At 41.2% G+C, this 24140-nt stretch overlaps 1 protein-coding gene across 1 annotated transcript in view; it reads right to left on the reverse strand.

Moving 5' to 3' along the window:
* The window catches only part of IL12RB2 (interleukin 12 receptor subunit beta 2), an 83067-nt gene that overhangs the window by 39325 nt on the left and 19602 nt on the right, over positions 1-24140 (reverse strand). Inside the window, exons 8-9 of the mRNA XM_010357075.2 lie at positions 22767-22846; positions 10851-11070 (exon numbers count right to left, since the gene is read on the reverse strand). Coding sequence (XP_010355377.2) covers positions 10851-11070; positions 22767-22846 — 300 coding nt within the window. The remainder of the gene's footprint in view (positions 1-10850; positions 11071-22766; positions 22847-24140) is intronic.

Below are 24140 nucleotides of genomic sequence, written 5' to 3' on the forward strand. Positions count from 1 at the left end.
AATTCCTGGTCTGATAATTCCAACATCCCTGCCATATCCAAGTATGGTTCTGATGCTTGCTGTGTCTCAACAAACTGCTGTTTTGTTGTTGTTTGTTTGTTTTTTGCCTTTTAGAATGCCTCATAATTTTTTGTTGAAAAGTGGATACGATTTACTGAGTAAAAGAATATGCAGTAAATGGGCTTTTAGTAATGTGGTAGAAAGGTGTTGGGGGAGAGGAAGCATTCTATAACCCTGTGATTACATCCCTTTTTGTGAGCCTGTGCTTCTGGACTGGGAACTTGCCAGTGCTTATCAGTTTTCCTCCCTTAAGTGGGATAGGATGGCTACAGTGGGCTGGAGTTGGGTATTTTCCTTCTCCCACCTAGAAGAATAGAGGGGATTGGAGTTGGGTATTTCCTTTCCCTCCACATAGAAGGCCAGACTAGGATGGAATTAGATATGTTCCCCCCACCAGGTTGGTTAGGTTCTGATAAAACTCCAATAGTTTAGCCCTGTTAAAACCGTTTCCTTGGAGGGCAGGGCTTGTTAAGAACAGAATACTCTGGTGTATTTTTTTTTGAGGTGGAGTTTCACTCTGTCACCCAGGCTGGAGTGCAGTAGAGTGATCTTGGTTCACTGCAACCTCCGCCTCCTGGGTTCAAGTGATTCTCCTGCCTTAGCCTCCCAAGTAGCTGGGATTACAGGCACGCACCACCAAGCCTGGCTAATTTTATTTTTAGTAGAGACAGGGTTTTGCCATGTTGGCGAGGCTGGTCTCAAAACTCCTGACCTCAAGTGATCTGCCCGCCTTGGCCTCCCAAAGTGCTGGAATTGCAAGGCATGAGCCACTGCACCTGGCCAACTCTGATGTATTTTATAACGGCTCCTTTTTCCCTCCCACTGAGAGAAACATGGGAGATTTTTCTGATATTCACTGCGAGAACCTGATCAAGCTCCATTCATTTATTTATTTATTTATTTAATTTATTTATTTTTGCTCCTGAGACAGTCTCACTGTGTCACCCAGGCTGGAGTTCAGTGGCACCATCTCAGCTCACTGCAACCTCTGCCTCCCGGGTTCAAGTGATTATCCTGCCTCAGCCTCCCAAGCAGCTGGGATCACAGGCATGCACTACCATGCTGGCTAATTTGCATTTCTAGTAGAGATGGGGTTTCACCATGTTGGCCAGGCTGGTTTCGAACTCCTGACCTCTAGTGATCCGCCTGCCTCAGCCTCCCAAAGTGTTGGGATTATAGGTGTGAGCCACCGCACCCAGCCCCTGGTCAAGCTCCTTATGGTAAAACTCACAAAACTGTGAGGACCTCCTATGATTGATCCCCAGTGGAGATTTTAACTCTCAGATTTGTCCGTTCTGAGCCTCCAGCAATTTGTGAGTTATAGTTCAGGTTTTCCTACCTCAGCACTGGTTCCCATGAAGTTTTCTGCTTGGGGATTTTTGCTATGGTAATTTGTGATTCTCTGTATCTACCTGTCTATCTCTTCAATTTTCAGGGCAGTGGCTTGCCATATAGCCTCACTTCTCTCATAGGTCAAAGAAGTATTGATTTTCCAGTTTGAGTTTTTACTTGTCATTATGACAGAATGATGAACTCCAAAGTGCCTTAGATGCTAGACTGGAAACTGAAAGTATCACCACTAGGTTTTTTTTTTTTTTTTTTTTTTTTTTTTTTTTTTGAGATGCTCTGTTGCCCAGGCTGGAGGGCAATCACGCGATCTCGGCTCACTGCAACTGCCACCTCCCAGATTCAAGTGATTCGCCTGTCTCAGCCTCCAGAATAGCTGGGATTACAGGCACATGCCATGACGCCCAGCTAATTTTTGTATTTTTAGTAGATACAGGGTTTCACCATGTCAGCCAGGCTGGTGTTGAACTCCTAACCGCAAGTGATCCACCCAACTCAGCCTCCCAAAGGGCTGGGATTACAGGTGTGAGCCACTGCGCGTGGCCTCCACTAATTTTTAATACATGTGTTGAATTCACATCTCTCATTCATCAGGTTATGTGTCAATGTTCATAAGTGATTTAGGCAATAACTTTCCTTGTGTTACCTTTATCTGGTTTTAATACCAAAGTTAAATTAGTCTTAGGAAATAGGTTAGACAGCTTTCTTTATTTTATATTTTCCATAGCCACTTGAAGTAACATTGAATTCAGAATTCAGTTGTAAAACAATTTGGGGCTGGGGCTTTTTTGGAGAGCACAAAATGTTCAAACCACATTAAGCCCTAATATGAAAAGATAAATGAGTTTTTTATTGTTTTTTTTTTTTCTTTTTTTTTTGAGACAGAGTCTTGCTTTGTCACCTAGGCTGGAGTTCAGTGGCATAATCTCGGCTCACTGCAACATCTGCCTCCTGGGCTCAAGCCATTTTCATGCCTCAGCCTCCCAAGTAACTGGAACTACAGGTATGCACCACCATGCCTAGCTAATTTTTGTATTTTTGTAGAGACAGGGTTTCACAATGTTGGCCAGGCTGATCTGGAACTCCTGGCTTCAAGTGATCTGCCTGCCTTGGCCTCCCAAAGTGCTGGGATTATGGGCATTAGCCACTGCAACTGGGCTAAGCTTTTATTCTTATTTCAACCTCTCTAATAGTTATTATTTAAAATTTAAAAAATATTTTTTGTGCCAATATTTTAGCTTTTACAATATTTAATGATAAGTTTATTTCACCTAGGTTTGAAAGTTTACTTTTACTAGGGGAAAATATTCTTTCCCTCTTGTTTTGCTTGGTGTTTTATTTGCATCTTCTCTCTCTCTCTTTTATCCTTATATTTTGTTCCTCCGAATTTATTACTTAAGTTCTCTCTTTTTAATATTTTAAATTTTAATTTCAATTAATTTTTTTTTTTTTTTTTTTGAGATGGAATTTCACTCTTGTTGCCCAGGCTGGAGTGCAGTGGTGCAATCTCGGCTCACTGCAACCTCTGTCTCCTGGCTTCAAGTGATTCTCCTGCCTCAGCCTCCCAAGTAGCTGGGATTACAGGCCCCCACCACCATCCCCAGCTAATTTTTGTATTTTTAGTAGAGACAGGGTTTCACCAGGTTGGCCAAGCTGGTCTCAAACTCCTGACCTCAGGTGATCCACCCGCCTTGACCTCCCAAAGTGCTGGGATTACAGGTGTGAGCTGCCGTGCCCAGCCAGTTCTCTCTCATTTTTAAATGATAGTTTAGCTGGAGAAACATTTCTGGATTTAAAATTCTTTCCTTTCTTCCATTTGAAGATATTATATTATTGTATTTTTATATGTATTTTATATTTAGACACTGACATATCTAGTGTCCTTTTGATTCTTGTTACTTAGTAGGTGATTTGCTTTTTTCTCCCTAAATATTGTTCATACTTTTTTCTTTGGCTTTAAGGTCCTCACACTTTATGATAAAATGAAAAAAAAATTATGTTGGGTTTAGCACTCTGAGTTCTTTCCACTTGAGATCTTATGTCTTTCTTTCACTCTGTAATATTCTTGATCACTAGTCTTTAAATATTTGTTCCCCTCTATTTTTTCCCTCTACTCTGACTCCTTTTAGATGGTTGATATAACATCTATTTCTGCTCTTTCAGTGTTTTAATTTTTCTTTTTTTTTTTTTTATGTTTTTTTGAGACGGAGTCTGGCTCTGTCTCCCAGGCTGGAGTGCAGTGGCCGGATCTCAGCTCACTGCAAGCTCCGCCTCCCGGGTTTACACCATTCTCCTGCCTCAGCCTCCAGAGTAGCTGGGACCACAGGCGCCTGCCACCTCACCCGGCTAGTTTTTTGTATTTTTAGTAGAGACGGGGTTTCACTGTGTTAGCCAGGATGGTCTCGATCTCCTGACCTCGTGATCCACCCGCCTCGGCCTCCCAAAGTGCTGGGATTACAGGCTTGAGCCACCGTGCCCGGCCTTAATTTTTCTAATCTTTCAATTGCTTTAGGCATTCTTTTACACCTTCTGGAAGAATTTCACCCCTACTCTTCATCTCCCTAATTTAATCTTCAGATCAGTCCTCTCTGCTATTCATCCCATCGGCTGAGTTAGTTGTTTCAATAACTAAACTTTTTTTGCATTCTCTTAAATATATTGGAGTTTGTATGCTGGAAAAGATAGATGTAATTGACCACTCAGACAAAAGTAGAATACTATTCTAGCAAAATGTTCAAACCACATTAAGCCCTAATATGAAAAGATGTTTGAAGAATGCAATGCAACTGAAGTTTAAGAGATGGAAACAACTAAATGTGTTTGTTTTCTAAATAGACAAAGTATATTAGAAACTTCAAAGGTTAAAAAAAACACTTTTGCTAGATACTATTATTTGTTGCTGTACAATACTGAAATCATTTTCTTTAATGGCCCTTTGAGGTTATTCTAATAAAATGTGCTTTTTATTTTTTTCTTTTCTTTTCTTTTCTTTTTTGAGACAGAATCTCACTCTGTCACCCAAGCTGGAGTGAAGTGGCATGGTCTCAGCTCACTGCAACCTCCACTTCCCAGTTTTAAGTAATTCCTGTGCCTCAGCCTCCCGAGTAGCTGGGATTACAGGTGTGCACCATCACACCCAGTTAATTTTTCTTTTTTCTTTTTCTTTTTTTTTTAAGTAGAGACAGGGGTTTTGCCATGTTGGCCAGACTGGTCTTAAATTCCTGGCTTCAAGTGATCTCCCTGTCTCGGCCTCCCAAAGTGCCACGGGCATGAGCCACCACGCTTGGCCTAAAACATGCTATATTTAAGAGTGAATAAGCGATCTGTTTAATATCACATAAAAAAACCCTAAACATTCCATACTGTCTCTGTTTGGGTTTTCTTCATAACTACCTGTTTCTGATTCTCTCTTATCTTTCTAAAGATGCTTTTCACATTTATTCTAATCTTTTATACTATCTGTTGCGTTAGTTCTGTTTCCTATGATACTGGTTTGTTGCCTGTCATTCCCAGGGCTTGTGGTCTTCACATTTGTCTTGAGTTTTTCTTTTGGGATCGTGTTTTATTTTCTTTGATTGGTCAACAACCTTGAATTTCCTTTTTTTGGGGGAGAGGAGTCAAAGTACAGCTGTAGCTCATGGTCCTCCATGTATGTTTAGGGTAGGGAGGAGAGGTTTTTCAGCTTGGAAAGCTCCAGACCAGAGACCCTGCAGTGATACAACCTGAGCTCTTTGTTCCCAGGCACCCCTTAGGCATACGTGTACCTCCAGAATCAAACTAGTACCTCTGTGGTAGGCACTGCTTTTCATGAGGGAATTGGGCTATTATTCTCGTTTGAAACTGTCAGGCCTGTGGGATGGGTGGCAGGAAAAAATTGCCGAAGGGTCAGCCAGCTCACAGGCACTCTTTGCTCACAGCTCTCCTCCCCAGTGAAGTTCCAGGGCTTCCTTGACAGTGACTCTGCCATGCTCTCCAGAATTTCCTACCCCATCATAGAGATGCCTGGGCAGCGATCACAACAGGGTAACAAGGTAAAAAAAATCAAGAGGACAAGTAGAAAGCTCCCTTGGTCCTCCCTGCTTCATCACTATTCCCCACTAGGGGGAACTCAGCTATCCATATCCTATCTCTCTGCAGCAGCTTCAGGGCCAGGTTTAGTGGTGGAGGCTGTAGACAGTGTACTGGCTATCTTGTCAGGAACTGGAATTCCCAGCAATGGTTTGGTTCCTTGTCTTCACTTGCCTTGGTATTTGATATCCTAGTTATGTTATGGGCTTTTTGTTTTGTTTCATTTTTTGAGAATAAAATTTACTCATTCAGCAAGTATTTATTGAACACTATGGTTTGTAAGATCCTTTGCTGAGTATTAAGGTAAAAAAGCCAAAAAGCCTTTCTAACCACTGCTTTCTCTGAAATTAGCTAAGCAAATCAACTTGGCATTGTCTAGGGTTCTTCGGTCTCTGAGTCACCACATTTGCCAGGAACCAACCTGGAATTTCCTCTCTCATGATGTTTGCTGGGGCATGTTCTTTCCTTCAAAAGTCTGCTAACAACTCACCTTCCGCCTGTCACCTTTCCTTTAGCCTCAATCGTCCTTCCCATCTCCATTTTCACTGAGAGCTTCTGTATGAAGTTATAATGTTCAGAAGGCATTTGGAAAAAGTGCTCACCCAAGGCTGGTCTGGTTTTCCATGTAGCTCTGCCACTATTAGATGTATGATCTTGGTTGTTACTTCACCTCCTAGGGCCCCAGTCTCTGCCATCTCTATGAGCCTGTGCTTATGACTGTACTGGCTTCTGACTCTTCCTGTAGTTTCAAGAGGTCTTGAGTGGAAGGGCTAGGTCTTTGAAATATTTAATACATTTTACTCGTTGACTGGTAGGTTTAGCACATGTTCCTTTTTTTTTTTTTTCTTTTTGAGACAGGGTCTCTCACTCTATTGCCCAGGCTGGAGTACAGTGGCATGATCTTGGCTCACAGCAACCTCTGCCTCCCGGATTCAAGCAATTCTTCTGCCTCAGTCTCCCGAGTAGCTGGAACTACAGGCACATACTACCACACCTAGCTAGTTTTGTATTTTTTGGTAAAGACAGGGTTTCACTGTATTGGCCAGGCTGGTTTTGAACTCCTGGCCTCAAGTGATCTACCTGCCTTGGCCTCCCAAAGTCCTGGGATTATAGGCGTGAGCCACTGCACCTGGCCTTGGCTTTTTTTTTTTTTTTTTTTCTTCAGATAATGTCTTGCTCTGTTGCCCAGGCTGAAGTACAGTGACACAATCATGGCTCATGGCAGCCTCCAACTCCTGGGCCCAAGCATTCCTCCTGCCTCAGCCTCCCAAGTAGCTCAGAAAATAGTCATGTGCCACCATGCCTGGCTAGCATGTAACTTTTATCATAAGCTAACAAAATCACTCTTGTGCCTCTTGATATACAATGCTGTGGCAGGTGCTTTTTACAGCAGATTTGTCTCTGATCTCTCAAAATCAGCATAAATCAGCCTAAATAATGTTGGGGCATTATTTTATCCTTTTCTTGAAGGAAAGATACATATGTAAATGGTATGAATGTATACTGAAAGAGGAGAAGGCACAGAGTCATGTTCTACCCCTACAGATCATCCAGGGTATGTGTGAGACAAAGTCCTCAAAGACAGGACCATGCAGTTATCCAGGTCCTTCTGGGACACAGAACTACTTGTATTGAATGGCTCGGGTGTGATCTTAGGAGAGGCAAGAGGCCCTTGAGATTCCAGCACTTCTAAGACCCTCTTAACTACAGCTCGGCTCTAAAGAATTGCCTCATGTCCTTCTTTCCCTCCCAGCATGATCTCTGCATCAACCCCATTCTTATCATTCTGTGATCAATGGTCCTCTGTCCACTCTCAGAGGATGAAGTGTTCCTCTTCCTCTTTTGGTCACTGGCTCCTCATCATCTCCCATCTCCCCAGGGACTTTATTATACCCCCCCCCTCCTTTGTCTTCAACTTCTTCCTTATCCCTGGTTCTTCTTTTCAAGTCCTATGCCTGCTCAGCTCTCACTTTAAAACAAACCCTCATGCCTGCACACCTGCTCTCCCTCACCTGACTAGCACCACTTTGTCTCTCCATACTTGGTACGCATGTCACCAGCTCTCCTGGCCTCTCTACAAGCTCATGCTTTGGCTATTCTCTGTTCCTAGAGCCCCAATGCATACCTCTAACCTCATGCTTATTCTACTGTACTGCACTTTGCTTGCTTATATGTCTGACCCTCCCCCTTGACTAAATATAAGTTGAGGACCTCAACTGTATCTTTTACCTATGCTGGATTCCAACTGCCTTATATAGTGTATGCTCAAAAATGACTGTTGAATGAACAAAGTAGAAATGAACTCTAACATGATGAATGTGGCATTTGAGAGGCTGTCACCAAATCTAACTAAGGAACCTGGAATGGGACCACAGAATTCATGAGGTTTAAAACCTCAAGACCCATCTGCAGTGAGGTTTGAAGGAGTAAGTTATTCTGATATATTTCATTTTAAAAACAGCAGAATAGAACCACAGAATTCACTTTAAAAATTACATACGCAGTACTTAGCCACTGAAGAACAAATTTTTAAATATAAAAAGCAAAAGGGAATAAAAACAACTTGTAATTCCAGATGTAGAGATGATCTCTGTTAACATTTCCATCTATATTCAACTAGACATTTTTTTTAAATTTTACCCTTCAAAAAGTACATGCTGATGTAAATGTTTATTTATTTATTTACTTTTGAGATAGAGTCTCACTTTGTCACCCAGGCTGGAGTGCAGTGGCGCGATCACATTTCACTGCAATCTCAACCTCCTGGCCTCAAGAGATCCTTCCACCTTATCCTCCCAAGTAGTGCAACCACTGGCGTGAGCCACCACAGCTGGCTCTTCTTCTTCTTTTTATTTTTTGTATCTTTTTCCTTATGTTGGCCAGGCTGGTCTCAAACTTCTGGGCTCAAGCAATCCTCCCACCTTGCCCTCCCAAAGTGCTGGGATTAGAGGTACGAGTCACTGCACTGGGTGTGAATATATATTTAAAATGGCATCATCTCATATACACTTTTAAAATCTTACTTTTTCACTTCTAATGTGTATCTGTCCATGTCAATAGAAAACATAGCTGCAACATCCCTTTAATGTTGGTGTAGCATTAAGGCAGGTGAGGGTCATGATGAGTTTAACGAGTCCATTCTTAACTATTATACACTTAGGTTGTTTATGGTGTTTCACTATTTCAAACAATTTTTCAGCAAACATCTTTGTGCTTACATTTTTAAGCACTTACCCTATGATATGCTGAGTATACATTTCTAAGGCTAAAATGTCCTGGTCAAAAGATACAAGTTTACATTTAAAGTTTGTTATGTATTGCCAAGTTGCTCCCCAGTAAATTGTACCAATTTACACACTCACTAGCATGTACAAGAGTATCATCTTCCCCACACCCTCACCAACATGGATATGTTCATTCTACCTACTCTTTCTCAGTCTGATTTGGTTTTTCAGGTTTTCTCAAAATTTGTATCTCATTGATTGCTAGTTAGGCTAAACATATTTTCATATCTTTGTTGCTCCCTTTTATACTTCTTTTTGAGTTACCTGTTCATATCCCCTAGTTTTATACTTGAAAAAGTTATATAAATATACACTTAAAGATATAGATATATAGAAATCAACCCTCTCTCTGCTAAAAATGTGACATACAGTTTTCTTAAATTGCTATTTGTATTTTAAAACTTTATTTATGGTGTCTTTTAAAAAATCTATTTTACTATGCATAAAGTTGAAGTGTTTTTTTCTATAGTTAATATTTTTTTTTCCTTCAAGCTTCCTGCCTTAGGTGTCTTCCCCACATGAGACAGAGATTACCAGTTGCCTACAAACACCTTCTCCTCATCTTTTTAGTATGGGAACATTGCTGCCTTAATATATTTTTGAGCCTCCTTTGCAGCTGGGTGTGACCAGGTGACCAGTGGGCTGATGAATGCAAGTGTTGTTGTGAGCCCTGGGGTAAAGCTCCTTAAAAGTAAGGGCTGAACCCTTCTTTTCCTTTTCTGCTGTCTAGAAGGAAATAGCTAGAGCCTTGGCAGCCATCTTGGACCATTTCCATCATGAGGATGAAAGCCAAACTTGGCAGAGGGAACAGAAAGAAGGAGCCTAGAGTCCTGATGGCATCATGAGGCTGTCACACCAGCCCTAGGCTGTCTATCTTTGGACTTCTCTTTTTTTGAGAGGATAAATAAGTTCCTATAGTCAGGCCTTTGGTAAGAACAACCCTAGTCCCAAGAGAAATTCCTAACTCATACACCAACCCAAGGTTATATGTATATAATATACATATACTGTTTACATGTATATATACGTTAATACTTATCTGTATTTTTGTCTAAGTATTGTATCTAATACTTTATTTCTATGTGTACAGATGTATGACTGAAAAGATATATAACCAAGATTTAACAGTGTATGTTAAATAATAGCATTTTGGTAGACTTTTTCAAAATGAAGATTGCTAAACCCACTGGTAGATAAAATTATTAAACTGAATTTTAGGAGGGGATCTAATTACAGAGTTTTACTCTATTAGGCATTTTTTGAAGTTAGGCCAATGAACTTGACATGGAATTCTTTTATAATACAGATCTTGAGAAATAGGATTAATATCAATTTCCTTGCCTAATTGTGAGCTTTTATCCTAAGAAGTTAATTTTCAGAGGATATGACTATAAAATGTGAGACTCTACATCTAGTTGGGAATTTTCTGATAAAGGTAATTGGATACGTGTCTAAACTTGTGCAATAAAGGGCTGTGGTAAAACAAAATTTTACTATAGTTTCATTAGAGTCAGAATTTCAATATTATTGGTTGTATTTATTTATCTGTTTTTGATGAAAGGGGTCTCACTGTGAGGCTCAGACTGGTGTGGAACTCCTGGGCTTAAGCAATCCTCCCACCTCATACTCCTAAGTAGCTGGGACCATAGGTACACACCACCATCCCCACCTTTGGTTTTAAAATAGGTTTTGACTGTAGGTGTAAAATGTTTCCTTAAACTTAACACATATTACTCCTACTTCTATAAAAGCTAGTTAGATATTGGTGTTCAATTTAATGTAACTAGTATTTCCTTAACTACAACATATTAAATACCTGCTATGTATTAATATTTAGTTTCAAAATGACCTATGAGACAGGCAATATAATTCCTATTTTAGAGAGGAGGACATTGAAGCTCAGAGGTGTTCATTCACTTGTCCGAGGTTACTCATAGGCTGACTGGAAAAAAAAAAGCTTCTGAAAGCTGTTGACTCCAAAGCCTGAACTCCTGGCTACTCATTTTAGACCCTAGGTTAGGCCTCCAGGAGATAAGAGATGAGTAAGACACAGTTTTCCACAGGCAATGTTAAAGAAAAATTAGAACTTACCTGCCTCACACAGGTTCATTATGTTAATACGAGTGGGCAGAGAACTGCCTTTTGAATTTGCTGCAGACACAGCCACAGCCCAATTTCCGGTTCTAGAAATGACTGTGGTCCAGGAGGTGTGTCCTGTGATGTTCTGTGTCATAACTTTCCCTCCTGTCAGCTCCTGCAAGGTCACCTGATAGTGGAGAATTTTTCCTCTTGCCTCTGAGACACTCAGATTCTGCAACAAGACACATTTATTCACTATTTACTCCCAGACAAGATCACTGAGGCTCTGTGCCTGGACCTCATGGATACAGAGGTACCAGGCAGCTATAGCCAAGTGACCTTTTTATTCATATCATCTCATGTTCCCCGCTATACACTTTTATGCAACACCTACCTTCCCCTCCCTGCCATTTAGTAAATAAAAAATCAGTTAATGTTTTTAAAAGATAATTCTTAAGAACACATTGATTTTCTTTTTTGCTTTAAAATGAAACTTACTAATAGTAGACAACTTGGTCACATCCAATAGAACAAGTGTAGACTCTCAACTCAGAAGATCTGGATTTGAGTTCCAGCTCTACTGTTTACACAGCCCAAGGGCAAGGCACTCAGCCTCCCTGAGTCTCCATTTCTAAATCTGCAAATCTCACACACACATAACCTTTTCTACAGGAAGTGCACTGCTGCTCGAGACATCAAACAGAAGATTTTCAAGAGCTAAACTAGTAAAATCTTCATTTAGTGAATTGAATTAGCCATCTGTGCTAGGAAACTAAGACACTGTTCATAAACGTGTGACTAACAACATTTGGAACTGCAAAAATTCCAATTGAGATCATTTGGGAGCAATCCCAGAAAGTAAGCAGAGAACTAATTATTTGTATTATAACCCTGTTTTGACAAGGACCATGGGAAACGGAAGCATAGAATACGGAGAGTTGTCAAGTCTAGCACTGGCGGTGCCCATCCATGCCTAATACAAGTAGAGGAAGGCTTTCTCCCCAGATTCAAGTGCTACAGTTTTCTTTGCAAGGCTGTCCCTTCCATGGGTGGGGGGCCTCCAGCTGCCTTTGCTGAAAGACACACTGTAGTCAGCAAATGCCCCTTGCTTGGGTTCCTGCTCACCAAGCACTCTTCTGATAATTTGGTTTCCTTTGTCATTTATCTGTCAGGAAAGGCTGGGCTAACATGAACATCTGGTTCACTTATAATTTGTATTTTTCACTTTAAGTGAATAAATTGGCCTTCTGATTATAATTTGGCTTCTGAAACAATTAGCATACTGGGAGAGAATGTTCCAACCTGCTGACTCAAGCCTTCTGGTTGGCCCCACAGCTGCATTTCTTGCTGAAACTAGTCCATGAGCATCTAGTTTTTATATTTCCATTTCTGGAAGCTTGGTTAATGCAGGTCCATTCTGGTGACCCTTCTGGATCCAAAAGGTCCAAAACTAGATCTTAAACCATGGTCAGTGTACCAGGTGGATGTCATGTTGCTGTGGGCCCTTTTGTGTGGACATTCTGCTTTCCCTAAAATCAGCATTTCAAACATCTATCGCTGCTGATCTCATAGGTCTGTTGTATGGATTAGAATAAGCAAATGCTTTTTAGAGTAGGATGTTCTAAACTATTATTATTAAATATGCCCTTTGTCAGAGGAGAAAAACAATAAATTAAAGCAGATACTGGCAAGGGAAGACCATCCCCTCAGCTATCTCTCACTCCATCCTTCCCTATCTGTCTCTTCTGCAAGGCCAGAGATAGGACTATTACCTCCATTCACACCCCAAGTTTTCCAACCCTAAGGTACTTCCCAAGAGTTAACTGAGCTCACAGAACTCTTCTTTTTGGTCAGGGACCCAACAGGCTTCAGTCCCATGCTAACATTGCAAACCAGTCTTACTATCTCCCTCCCACTGTTCTTCATAGACATCCCAGAAATCTCAATTAATATAATAGTAAAGTGCTGAAGGAAGGGGTGAAATGTTATCTTGGATCCAGTGATTATGCATAGTGACTGCTGTGAAAATCTAGCTGATCACAGCAGTCTAGTAAATAGGGGTGTGGCTCTGACGGATCATGAAGATTTCCAGAGGGCATGGACCCAGACTCTTACATTTCCCTTTCATCCCGTATTTTAGAGTTGAAAGTATCAACGGAAAGGTGGGAGTGGGATGGAAGTAGTTGGACAAGTAAATATGGTATCCCATGGGTTAGGCTGATACAAGATGTCAAACTCAATTTTTGGAATAAAGATTATCCTTTCTTAGGTAATTGGTCTCCTTAATCAAAATGAAAAACAAGCCTAACTGGTCCAACAGGGTCCATGGAACAAAAAACTTCAATGAGCCAGTAGGAAAACAGATATTTAGCCAGTTATTCTCCTGAAGCAACTGAAAACAGTATAATCGGTTCAGGGTTTTTTTTTTGTTTGTTTTTTTGGGGGGGCAACATAAAGTTTACAAATGGTGTATGTATTCCATCACTCCTGGATTATGCCTTGCCCTGATGGAAGGGAATATCAAGGAACCACCAAACTGGAAGTGAATCTACAGATTAACAATTAATTCAATGATTCATTTTATAAGTGGGAAAACAGGGGCCCAGGGACATGAAGTGACTTGCTTAAGGCCATTCAATGGACAGACGAAGAAGGTAGGCGCAGAATCCAGAGCTCTCGACTTCTAGGCCAGTGTTCCCTCCGTTATGACGTGCTGCTCCCTATTTAGACAAGCCTGAGACAATGAACTGGTAGGAGTGGGCAGCCGCGTTTCATAGTTGAAATTCCCAGCTACCCTTGCAGCCCAAATTGCAGAGCAACTTCTCTAACTGTGATGTTTGATACATTCTGACATGCAGCACGAACAGGCACACGAGTTCATCAGTTTGGGGAGGGTGGAGACCGAGAATCTCTTTTTTCCCAGAGTTAGCAGGTTCTGAGTCACAGGAGACAAGCTGTGAGCTCAGAAGGACTGCAGACTGCAGGAGCCCGCCGACTCTTCCCAGATCAACTTATTTGTATGCTGGTGCTGCTGGTTTGGGTGAATGATAAAGGAAAGACCAACATTCATTGGGCTATACCATGAGCCAGGAGCTTTATTTCTAATGTCCCATTTAGTCCTTGTAACTTTCCATTCTGATTCGGAGGATGTTGAAGCTTGGGGAAGTTAAGGAATTGTTTCAAATAGCCCCACAGAAAAGTAATATGAGATTTTTGAGTGCCCTCTGGTGGATGTGAGAGCGGTGTGCAGTATCCAGAACGTGTCTGGCATCCCTGGGAGTGTCTCCAAGACCTGTCACCTCTCGTACCTTCTCTGGCAGTGCTGAGAATGGTCTCAGGCTAGTGTTCCTACTGTCATTGTCCCCTTCTCCTATTGGTAAGAGTATGCTATAAAAGAACCACAGTCCCATTGCCTCTCTCCTTCAGTTTTCTTTCTGCTCTGTCCTGTGGGAAATGATTTAAATTTATTATGGAAAGCCTTTCTGACTTGGCTTTGTCTGAGAACTGAAGAGTGAACAGCTCTCTCAGTAAACCTACTGTAAGAGTTCTGCTGCCTGAAAAAGCTTTCAGAATTAAAAACATGGTACATGTAATCCATGACAGGACAAAATCTGACACATTTCAGAATGCAATGCATCTGTTTTTATTTTAATTAAAGATCTATTGGAGGAGGGGTGTCTCCATGAATTGGTAAATCATTTCTTCTTAAGATTTAAAAAACTTACTGAACTTCTCATAAAGTAATGCTCTACTTCTGAACTTCCCCTGATGCAAATAATAAAGAAAAAAATCTGTTAGCGCTTAGCCTATATCAAAGAAGAGGGCCTATAATCTAGACCATAGAAAGCTGGGCGAATCTGAACACTATTAATCACAGCTTTTCTTTCTTTTGATTCTGGCTTTGGAATACTGCTGACTTTGATTTTTTTCTTATTAGAGCAGATCTTTGCTTTCTTGCTCTACCACATAGCAGCTGTATGACCTTGGGCAAATTATTTTCCCTCTTTGAGCCTCAGTGCCCTTATTTATAAAATAAGGTACTGTCATGTGCAGTGTAGGCTTATTGGAGCATTCAATGAGTTAAGGGAGGTAAACTGTTTTAAAGAGTGCTTGGCACATGTTAAGATTCTTGGCGACTTCCCTTCTTTCAGTTACTCTAAAGTAATATAAAAATATCATGATTGGCACTTTTGCAACATACTTACATGACTCTTCTACCAGTCTCTGAAGAGCTAAATCATCTTGACTCTTGGCTTACTCTTCAGTTCTATATGGAAGTCTCACCAATGCCATTCAGTTGGTTACAAAATACACGTAATTTGTAAGTTTTTGTGGGCATCTTGATTTTAAAACTCATGACTGCCTTCTGCAACCCCAGTCCAAATGAAGAAGTGATTCAAAAGACAACCCTCGGCCGTGCACAGTGGCTCACACCTGTAATCCCAGCACTTTGGGAGGCCGAGGTGGGTAAATTACTTGAAGTCAGGAGTTCAAGACTAGCTCACCCACCATGGTAAAACCCCGTTTCTACTAAAAATACAAAAAAATAGCTGAGCATAATGGTGCATGCCTATAATCACAGTCACTCGAGAGGCTGAGGTGGGAGAATTGCTTGAACCCAGGAGGCAGAGGTTGCAGTGAGCTAATATCGCACCATTGCACTCCAACCTGGGTGACAGAGAACCTGTCTCAAAAAAAGAAAAAAAAAAAGACAACTCTCACCTGGACATTTAAAAAAACACTCCATTGAAATTGTCTATCTAAGGATCTATTTTCCCACTAGCACCCTCAATGTCATGCACAATGTTTGCCTCATAACAATAGCTTAACACTTTTCACAACGATTTCATTAATCTTCACAACAACTTCACATGATCTGCACTTTACTCATGAGTAAAATAAGTAACGGAGAGTTTAAGCACTTTGCCCAAGAACACCCAGCCAATAAGTAGTGAAGCTGGAACTCAAACCCAGGTGACACAACTCTACCAAGGGGTGAACTCTTAACTGCTAGACCATGCTAGCCCTTCCTAGATACTCCCCAGTGTTCTGCAATACTGAACTGACTTAACTGATAGTCAGACCTCTTGGTGGTGATCCTGGCATAATGATTTCTATCTTGTTTGACAGCTAGAAAAACAGAAAAACAAGAGAAACTTTCATGAAAGCAAAACTTTAAAATGCCCTTCCCATCTCTTCTTTCTATCTTCTGTTAATTGTTGGCTACCTACTCTCTTATTTTTTTTGCACTGGCCACATTCTGCTATCCAATCAAAATTCCCTACTTTCAGCTGGCATAATATGTTTGACTAGTAAGTAAGGAAAAGCAGCCCTTTCTTTCCAAAAATATCTTTGGAAATGCTGTGCCTGCCTGTGACAGGCCAGGATTGGGAAGGGGGAGATAGAGTTGAATATTGCAACAAAACAATCTAAATTGTACCATCTGCTGCTTTTGTATTTAAATATTGATTCTGAGATTGGATAGCTCCTATAATTATTTAAATGCCCCAAGCTCCTGGCAGCCAATCCTCACTAGGGATTTACAATAGACCTTTGTCCTACATCAATATAAATCAGGTCCCAAATAATACTTTCCACTTTTAACAAGGCTTTTTCATATTAGGAGGCCAAAGAATTCATCACTTCAGTGCAATGTGATATAGGTTGGAATATTCTGCATATGAGAGAGAAATACAAGGAGAAAGAGACAAGCGAATGTACTAATAAGCTGTTCCTTGCACAACAGTGTCTCTAAGGCTGTGCCGTAAATTGGTATACGGGGCTTGCTTATCTTCTCTTTCTTTCCATATTCTGTGGTTTGAGGGTAGCTGTTTGTCAAAATGAATTACCTCGTATTACAAATAAAAAACACTAAATATTTTCCCCACTTTTGGAACCAAGAGTGTTCTTTCTTTCTTTTCTTTTATTTTTTTGAAATGGAGTCTCACACTGTCATCCAGGCTGGAGTGCAGTGGCATGATCTTGGCTCACTGCAACAACTCTGCTTCCTGGGTTCAAGGGATTCTCCTGCCTCAGCCTCTTGAGTAGCTGGAATTATAACTGTATGCCACCATGCCTGGCTAATATTTTTGTATTTTTAATAGAGACAGGGTTTGGCTGGTCTCAAACTCCTGAGCTCAGGTGATTCTCCCACCTTGGCCTCCCAAAGTGCTGAGATTACAGGCATAAGCCACCATGCCTGGCCTGAGTTTTCTTAACTCTCTGTATTGCTCTCAAAACACAGGAGCTGTGCTGTTGAATATAGGAGGGAGCCCCTAGCTGTAGGAAGTCATGGAGCCCTTGAAACATGGCTAGTCCGAGCCAAAATGTGCTACTGTCTGGAGAGTGAAGTCTTAAGCAATGTGCCCGTACTGGCACTTAGTAGACACACCAGTTTTTGAAGACTAGGTAGGATAAAAAGGTTATAAAATATCTAAATAATTTTAAAAACTGATTACATGGTGAAATGACAATGTTCTGGATCTACTGGATTAGATAAAATGTATTATTAGGCCGAGAGCCGTTGCTCATGCCTGTAATCCCAGCTCTTGGGGAGGCTGAGGAGGGAAGATCACTTGAGGCCAGGAGTTTGAGACCAGTCTGGTCAACATGACAAAATCTCATCTCTACTAAAAATATAAAAATTAGCCAGGCGTGGTGGCATACACCTGTAATCCGAGCTACCTGGGAGGCTAAGGCACGAGAATCACTTGAACTTAGGGGGTGGAGGTTGCAGTGAGCCAAGATCACACCACTGCACTCCAGCCTGAGCGACAGAGGGAGACTCTATCTCAAAAAAAAAAAAAAAAAAAAAATTATTAAAATTAATTTCACCTGTTTCTTTTTACATTTTAAAATTTGGCTACATAAAAATTTTTAAATCATGCATGTGGCTCACATTTGTGGCTTGTGGATATTTCCATGGAACAGTGCTTCACTAAAGTAATCCTTTCCATGCCAAATCCATAGAGGCGTCCCTCTCTGATTGCTCACCACTCCCCGGCTCCACTAGGCGAGCTCAACCATCATCCCTCCAGTTGAACCTGGAACTGCTCCCTAACACCCAAGTGTCCTCAGCATCCTGCTCCTACTCCTGTCCTCTTGCTGGACTCTGAGCTCCAGGACATGAGGACTGGATTTGTCTTGTTCACTTTCATATCCCAGCTATGCAGTACAGTGTCTAATACTAAAGAGGAGCTTTCATATATTTCTTTGAGTGAAGGAATGAGCTTAACATGAGTATTTCTCTTCCAGACTCACGGCCTCAAACAAATTTCAAAAGTTTGTTTTGAAACAAGATATCATGATAACGAGAGGATGCTAAAGAAATTAAGAGAGGAAACTAGAAAGGCTAATGTGGCTTTACCTGGTTCTCATATCTTTTTCATATATATATGAAAGGTGGTTTTCTTCTAAAAATATACATGCTGTTTTAACTAGAAAAGAAGTATATGAGAATCATGGATTGAGATAATTAAGGAAAGGATACAATGTAAAACAGTACAGAAGGAGAGGAGAAAGGAAGTTTGAGGCAGAGGATTGCTAAAAACCCCCTTTTGTAAAGGGGCCTAATCCAACCCTGGGGCTGTTTGTAATCAAGCAACATTTTTTACCTTTATTGCATTTATGGTTTTAACAATACCCAGGTGTTTTTGTTTCATTTCATAGATTAGGTTGTACTTTTTGGCTTCAACATTGAAAGTATTTTTCCTCTCAAAAATAGCTATGGGCCAGGTGTGGTGGCTCACGCCCGTAGTCCCGGCATTTTGGGAGGTTGAGGTGGGCAGATTACTTGAACCCAGGAGTTCATGACCAGCCTGGGCAACATGGTGAAACCCTGTCTCTGTGACAAACAAAAATTAGCTGGGCATGGTGATGCATGCCTGTAGTCTCAGCTACTTGGGAGGCTGAGGTGGGAGGATCACTTGAGCACAGGAGGTGAAGGCTGTAGTGAGCCGAGATTGTGCCACCGCACTTCAGCCTGGGGGACAGAATGAGACCCTGTCTCAAAAAAAAAAAAGCTATGATTTTAAAAAGTAGTACAAGATATTTTTGAGGAAATGGTACTTTCGGGAGAAACTAAGGCATGGGCAAAGAAGTGACAAACCATAACAAAGCAAAGGTCTCCTTCACCAACATCCTCACACACTGACACATGCTCCCATTCATACACACACACTCACATACCTACACATTCACACCCTACTCACATATGCCCACACTCCCACACCTTCCACACACTCACACACATCCTCACACTCACATGCATTCACACCCACACTCACACACATACTCCCACCCCAACCCCCTGGGGCTGCACCCTATCAGCACGGGGTTGTTCTCTAATGTAAACATCCTACAAAAGTGAAAGGCCATCTCACATTTCCTCATATGCCAGAGAAATGTGCTCTCACTTTATTCACAGACAAATGGGGTTTTACTTGGGGCTTCCTTTGATGCCAATGCATGAAATTTCCTTCTTTGCAGTGGTGGGTGTTTCTTGCATTTGGTTTCCCAGAGTTGCTCAAAGGAAGAAAAAAAAAAAAAAAAAAAAACCACCACACATGCTCTTGCTGCCTTTCCCCAGTGAGGTATGACTTGGGCCCTGTCACAAAGCGATCTGGCTGCAGAGTTTTCCTTCTAGCCTGACACTTAGATGAGTCCCTTGTACCATGGCATTCCCTTGAATTCCCAAGCCTGCCTGAGAGTGGCATGAGGAATCCCTGTTAGAGGCTGGGATAAGAGCGAACTCAAATCACCTGAAATCCCCTCACTGGAAATCACCTCTTGAAACCTCAGTTTCCGTGTTTTAAACTGTGGGGTGAGACTATATGACAGTTAAATCCCTTTGGCTCTAGAGGTCTATAACTCTGTGGTCTATAACTCAGGACTGCTCAGTAACTCTGGTCAGTGTTTCCATTCCCACCCCTAGTTGAGTCACCTGTTCGGGGCCATTAAAGAAGCCCAGGTTTGACAGAAAAGGACTTAATCCTGTGACAATTTAGGACTGGATCCAACTTTCCTTAGGGAGCCTCTTAGACTAGAGAGTCACTGAAGGTTTTGAGGTTGGCTTGTGATGACCACCATCTGACATCAAGTTATAGAAGCTTCTAGTGCTTACCTTTTTGCCCTTTCTCTCCCTTCCTTCCTTCCTTCCTTCCTTCCTTCCTTCCTTCCTTCCTTCCTTCCTTCCTTCCTTCCTTCCTTCCTTCTTTCCTTCCTTCCTTCCATGTCTTGCTCTGTCACCCAGGCTGGAGTACTGTGGCATGATCTCAGTTCACTGCAACCTCTGCCTCCCGGGTTCAAGGGATTCTCCTGCTTCATTCTCCCAAGTAGCTGAGATTACAGGTGGGCATCACCACACCCAGCTAATTTTTTTGTATTTTGGTAGAAACAGGGTTTCACCATGTTGGCCAGGATGGTCTCAAACTCCTGGACTTAAGTGATCTGCCCACCTCGACCTCCCAAAGTGCTGGGATTATGGGTGTGAGCCATTGCACCTGGCCCTTTTTGGTTTCTTATTATAAGCCAGTTACAACTCCAAGCATCCTTCTTGGGCCCACAGTTCTGTCTACACAAAAGGAAACATTTTCTAAACAATAAGAGATGTTCAACCATGGCATGGGCAGACTACAAAGTGAGATTCTTCCTGTCCCAGAATGTCCCCACTGAGACATCTGCCTGTCCTGGCAGGAGTAGGAACCATGTTTATAATGAAAGGAAGGCTGAACTAGAAGAGCTTTGAAGTCCCTCCAAATTCTAAGACCTCATTATAGAACCTAAACCTTGTGAAGACAGAAATAAAATCAAGGCAGCAGAGAAGAAATCGCATACTCACATTTACCAAGCATCACTTGTGGCCAACTCATACTTATTTTGACTTCACTCTGGTGCTGTTTTCAGAGAACCATGATGATGTCCGCTATAAACTCTGTTACAGTGAGAAGCACGCAGGCATGGAGCTTTCACCATTAGGATAAACATGCATCATGCAGCACCGTTGAATTTTACACTGGTGGCCCTCATGATTTTTACATTTGTGTCCTCTCATTTGCTGATCCCCACAATGGTCTTGTCAGCTTTGCAGATACTGGTATCATTACCCTCATTCTACTGAGACAAACCCTTGAGTTGAGAGGCGTGGAATAGATTAACACGTAGCATATCTTTCCAGATCACTGTTGAGGACATTTTTGGAGGAGAAACCTTTACATGAGAGGAGGAATTTTGGTTTTAACCAGTCACTTGCTCATGGAAAGGAAATAAATTAGACTGGGTTCTTCTATAATATTCACAAATTATGACTGTTCTAAATGTCCTGCTTTGAGAATTGTCTTGCTATTAAAAGTAGATTCATTTCAAAATAAATTTTGAGCTGCAGTGTTGGTTTCAAAGTGAAGAGCTTGATCATGATTCACCAGGCTATTTATAGTAGTCTCCTCTTATACCAGACATTTTATGTATGTATGAGAGAGACAGGGAGGAGAAAGAAGAAATAACTCATTTCTTAAAACCGAAGAAGAGTGCAGTGATCAAAACCCATTGTGTGAGCCCCATCAGAGGACTTGATAATTGTTATTCTTACTCTTCTGGTTTTGTGCTCATTCAGATTCATAATTCCAAAACTTCCTATCCTTAACTGGAAGAGCTGTAGTGAAGAGGATGTGAGTTCTGAGAAATAAAGAGTGCAGTTCACCTGGAAACCTCTTATGAGTATGCCAATCAGTAGCTCAATTCGAATCGCACAGCATTTCCCTTCAACAAAGATGAGTCATGATGCAGCAGTTCTGGATAAGGTTTCAGTCTCGGGTCTGTGCTTAGTAGCTGGGTGACTTTGGGCAAGAACTTCCTCTCTTTCCTCTCTCTGATACTCATTTTTTCATTCATTCATTCATTTGTTTTCTCATTTACTGGTAAGTGGGTATACCAGTACTTACCTCAGGGGGTTTTTGTGAGGATTAAATAAAATGGCAATGCCAGCTTTCAGTGCTTTGTGAAACTTTCACATCCTATGATAATGTCAGACTTCACTGTGTTCTGGAAAGTTGTCTAATTTACTACTGTTTTACTACCATTCCTGAGGAAGGGCTGCTTTCTAGTCCTGTTTGTATGATTTTCTTTTTTTTTTTTTTTTTTGAAATGGGGTCTTGCTCTGTCACACAGGCTCGAGTGCAGTGACATGATCTTGGCTCACTGCAACCCCTGCCTCCCGGGTTCAAGGGATTCTTATGCCTCAGCCTCCCCAGTAACTGGGATTACAGGTGCACGCCACCATGCCCGGCTAATTTTTGTATTTTTAGTAGAGACGGGGTTTCGCCATGCTGGCCAGACTGGTCTCTAACCGCTGACCTCAAGTGACCTGCCTGCCTTGGCCTCCCAAAGTGCTGGGATTACAGGAGTGAGCCAGTGCACCTGGCCTGTTTGTATTACTTTCTACCACTCTTACTATTCCTAAAGTAGGGCAGCTTTCTTTCCTCCTTCTCCCTCTTCAATGACCTAAAAAACAGTATTAAATATCCACATCCACAGCTTTTTCATCTTTTGTTCCCCAAAGAGTGAATCAGTGAAGTGACATGGCCACTGCTGGACATATTTATGTAGGAGAGACGGGGGTGGGCAGAAAGGGGACAACAGTCAGAAGAGATGATGCAGTTGGGGTCAGAGGGTGGAAATGCCAGGAATGGAAAGAGACCTTGATCTCATAGGAAGCGGGATTGAAATGATGTGACTGTGTGGAAGAAGGAACTCAGCTCTCACCCCTATCCACCAAAGGCACATGACACTGTGGTATGTCATGAATATGTCTGAGAAAATGAGGTCTAGCAAAGTCATTGAAGCCTCATATAAAAGCCACTATGCAAATAGGTCTTTTTCTGCCTTGAAACTAATATTATTCCCTTGAGTTTTAAGTTGACACTTAAAACTTACCTTCCAGAAAAGAGAAATCCGTTGTCTACTGTAGTCAATGTGTCGTTTCATGTACCAGACATCTAACATCCCAGTAGGCTCTGTTTCAAAGGAGAAAAAAAGACGTATTTTCATATATTTACTCAGTAGAAAAGCTTTGAAAGTTAGCTGGTCATTCAGCAAACAATTCTGGAAGAGTGGAATTAGAGGATAACTGCAATTATTTGTGTGTGTCCCAGTATTTTTTTTTTTTTTTCTTGTTTAACTATGAACATATGTATCTTTGGCCAAAAAGTTAGAAAAACAAGGTTACCTTAAAAACAAATTTAAAAAAAAAATGGTAATTTGTTTCTTAACTTACTTTTTCTTCTTTTCTTTTTCTTTTTCTTTCTTTTTTTTTTTTGACAGGATCTCACTCTGTTGCCCAGGCTGGAATGCAGTGGCACGATCTCGGCTTACTGCAACCTCCACCTCCTAGGCTCAAGCAATCTTCCTGCCTCAGCCTCTTGCGTAGCTGGGATTACAGACGGCGCCATCAGGCCTGGCTAATTTCTGTATTTTTTGTACAGACAGGATTTCATCATTTTGCCTAGGCTGGTCTCGGACTTCTGAGCTCAAGCAATCCACCCACCTTGGCCTCCCAAAGTGCTAGGATTACATAGGCAGGAGCCACCGCACCTGGCCTTAACTTACTCTTAAAACGTGTTATTAAAATAACCTGAGGAAAGTACATGTGGCTTTAGCACCATAAGACAGAGCAAAAAATAAAAATAAAGTTTATGTGGTTCTTTTTTTTTTGTTTTACTAGAATGCAGAAAGAATTCTCAACAGAGAAGATATAACTCATATAGAAAAACACTTTTTGGTTTGTAAAAATACACTAATATAAATTACAAACCTTGTGTTCATCTCCATTCCTAGACTTATCATGTTATAGTATAATTATTTGGTTTGTGATCATTAGACAATGATCGACTTAAAGGGAAGTCGTATTTCATTTAATATGCCACATACCCTAGAATATAATAGGCTCCTAATAATTGTTAAATAATGAATGAACAAATCATGTGATATTATCTATTTAATGCCAAAACACAGGCTGAACTGATTAAATAAATAACCACCAATCTGTAAGACAATGGTCAAATATGGCCCAACTTAATTTCAACCAAATATATTGCAAAGAGACTAAATAATCAACTCCTGTGTGTATGTGTGAGTGTGAGTGTGTGTGTGCATGAGTTCACGCTCACGTGAGTGAGTGAAGTCATTTTGTTTTCCCTACCATTAAGTCACTTAGATTTGTTTTGATTTACAGCCAGGAGTGGAACCAATAGAAACAACAACTCCTGAAAACAGGCTTCAGCTGCACCAAGCTAATTTCCTCAACAGTGA

Source organism: Rhinopithecus roxellana, chromosome 12 (assembly GCF_007565055.1).
Source record: "Rhinopithecus roxellana isolate Shanxi Qingling chromosome 12, ASM756505v1, whole genome shotgun sequence".
Classification (NCBI taxonomy): domain Eukaryota; kingdom Metazoa; phylum Chordata; class Mammalia; order Primates; family Cercopithecidae; genus Rhinopithecus; species Rhinopithecus roxellana.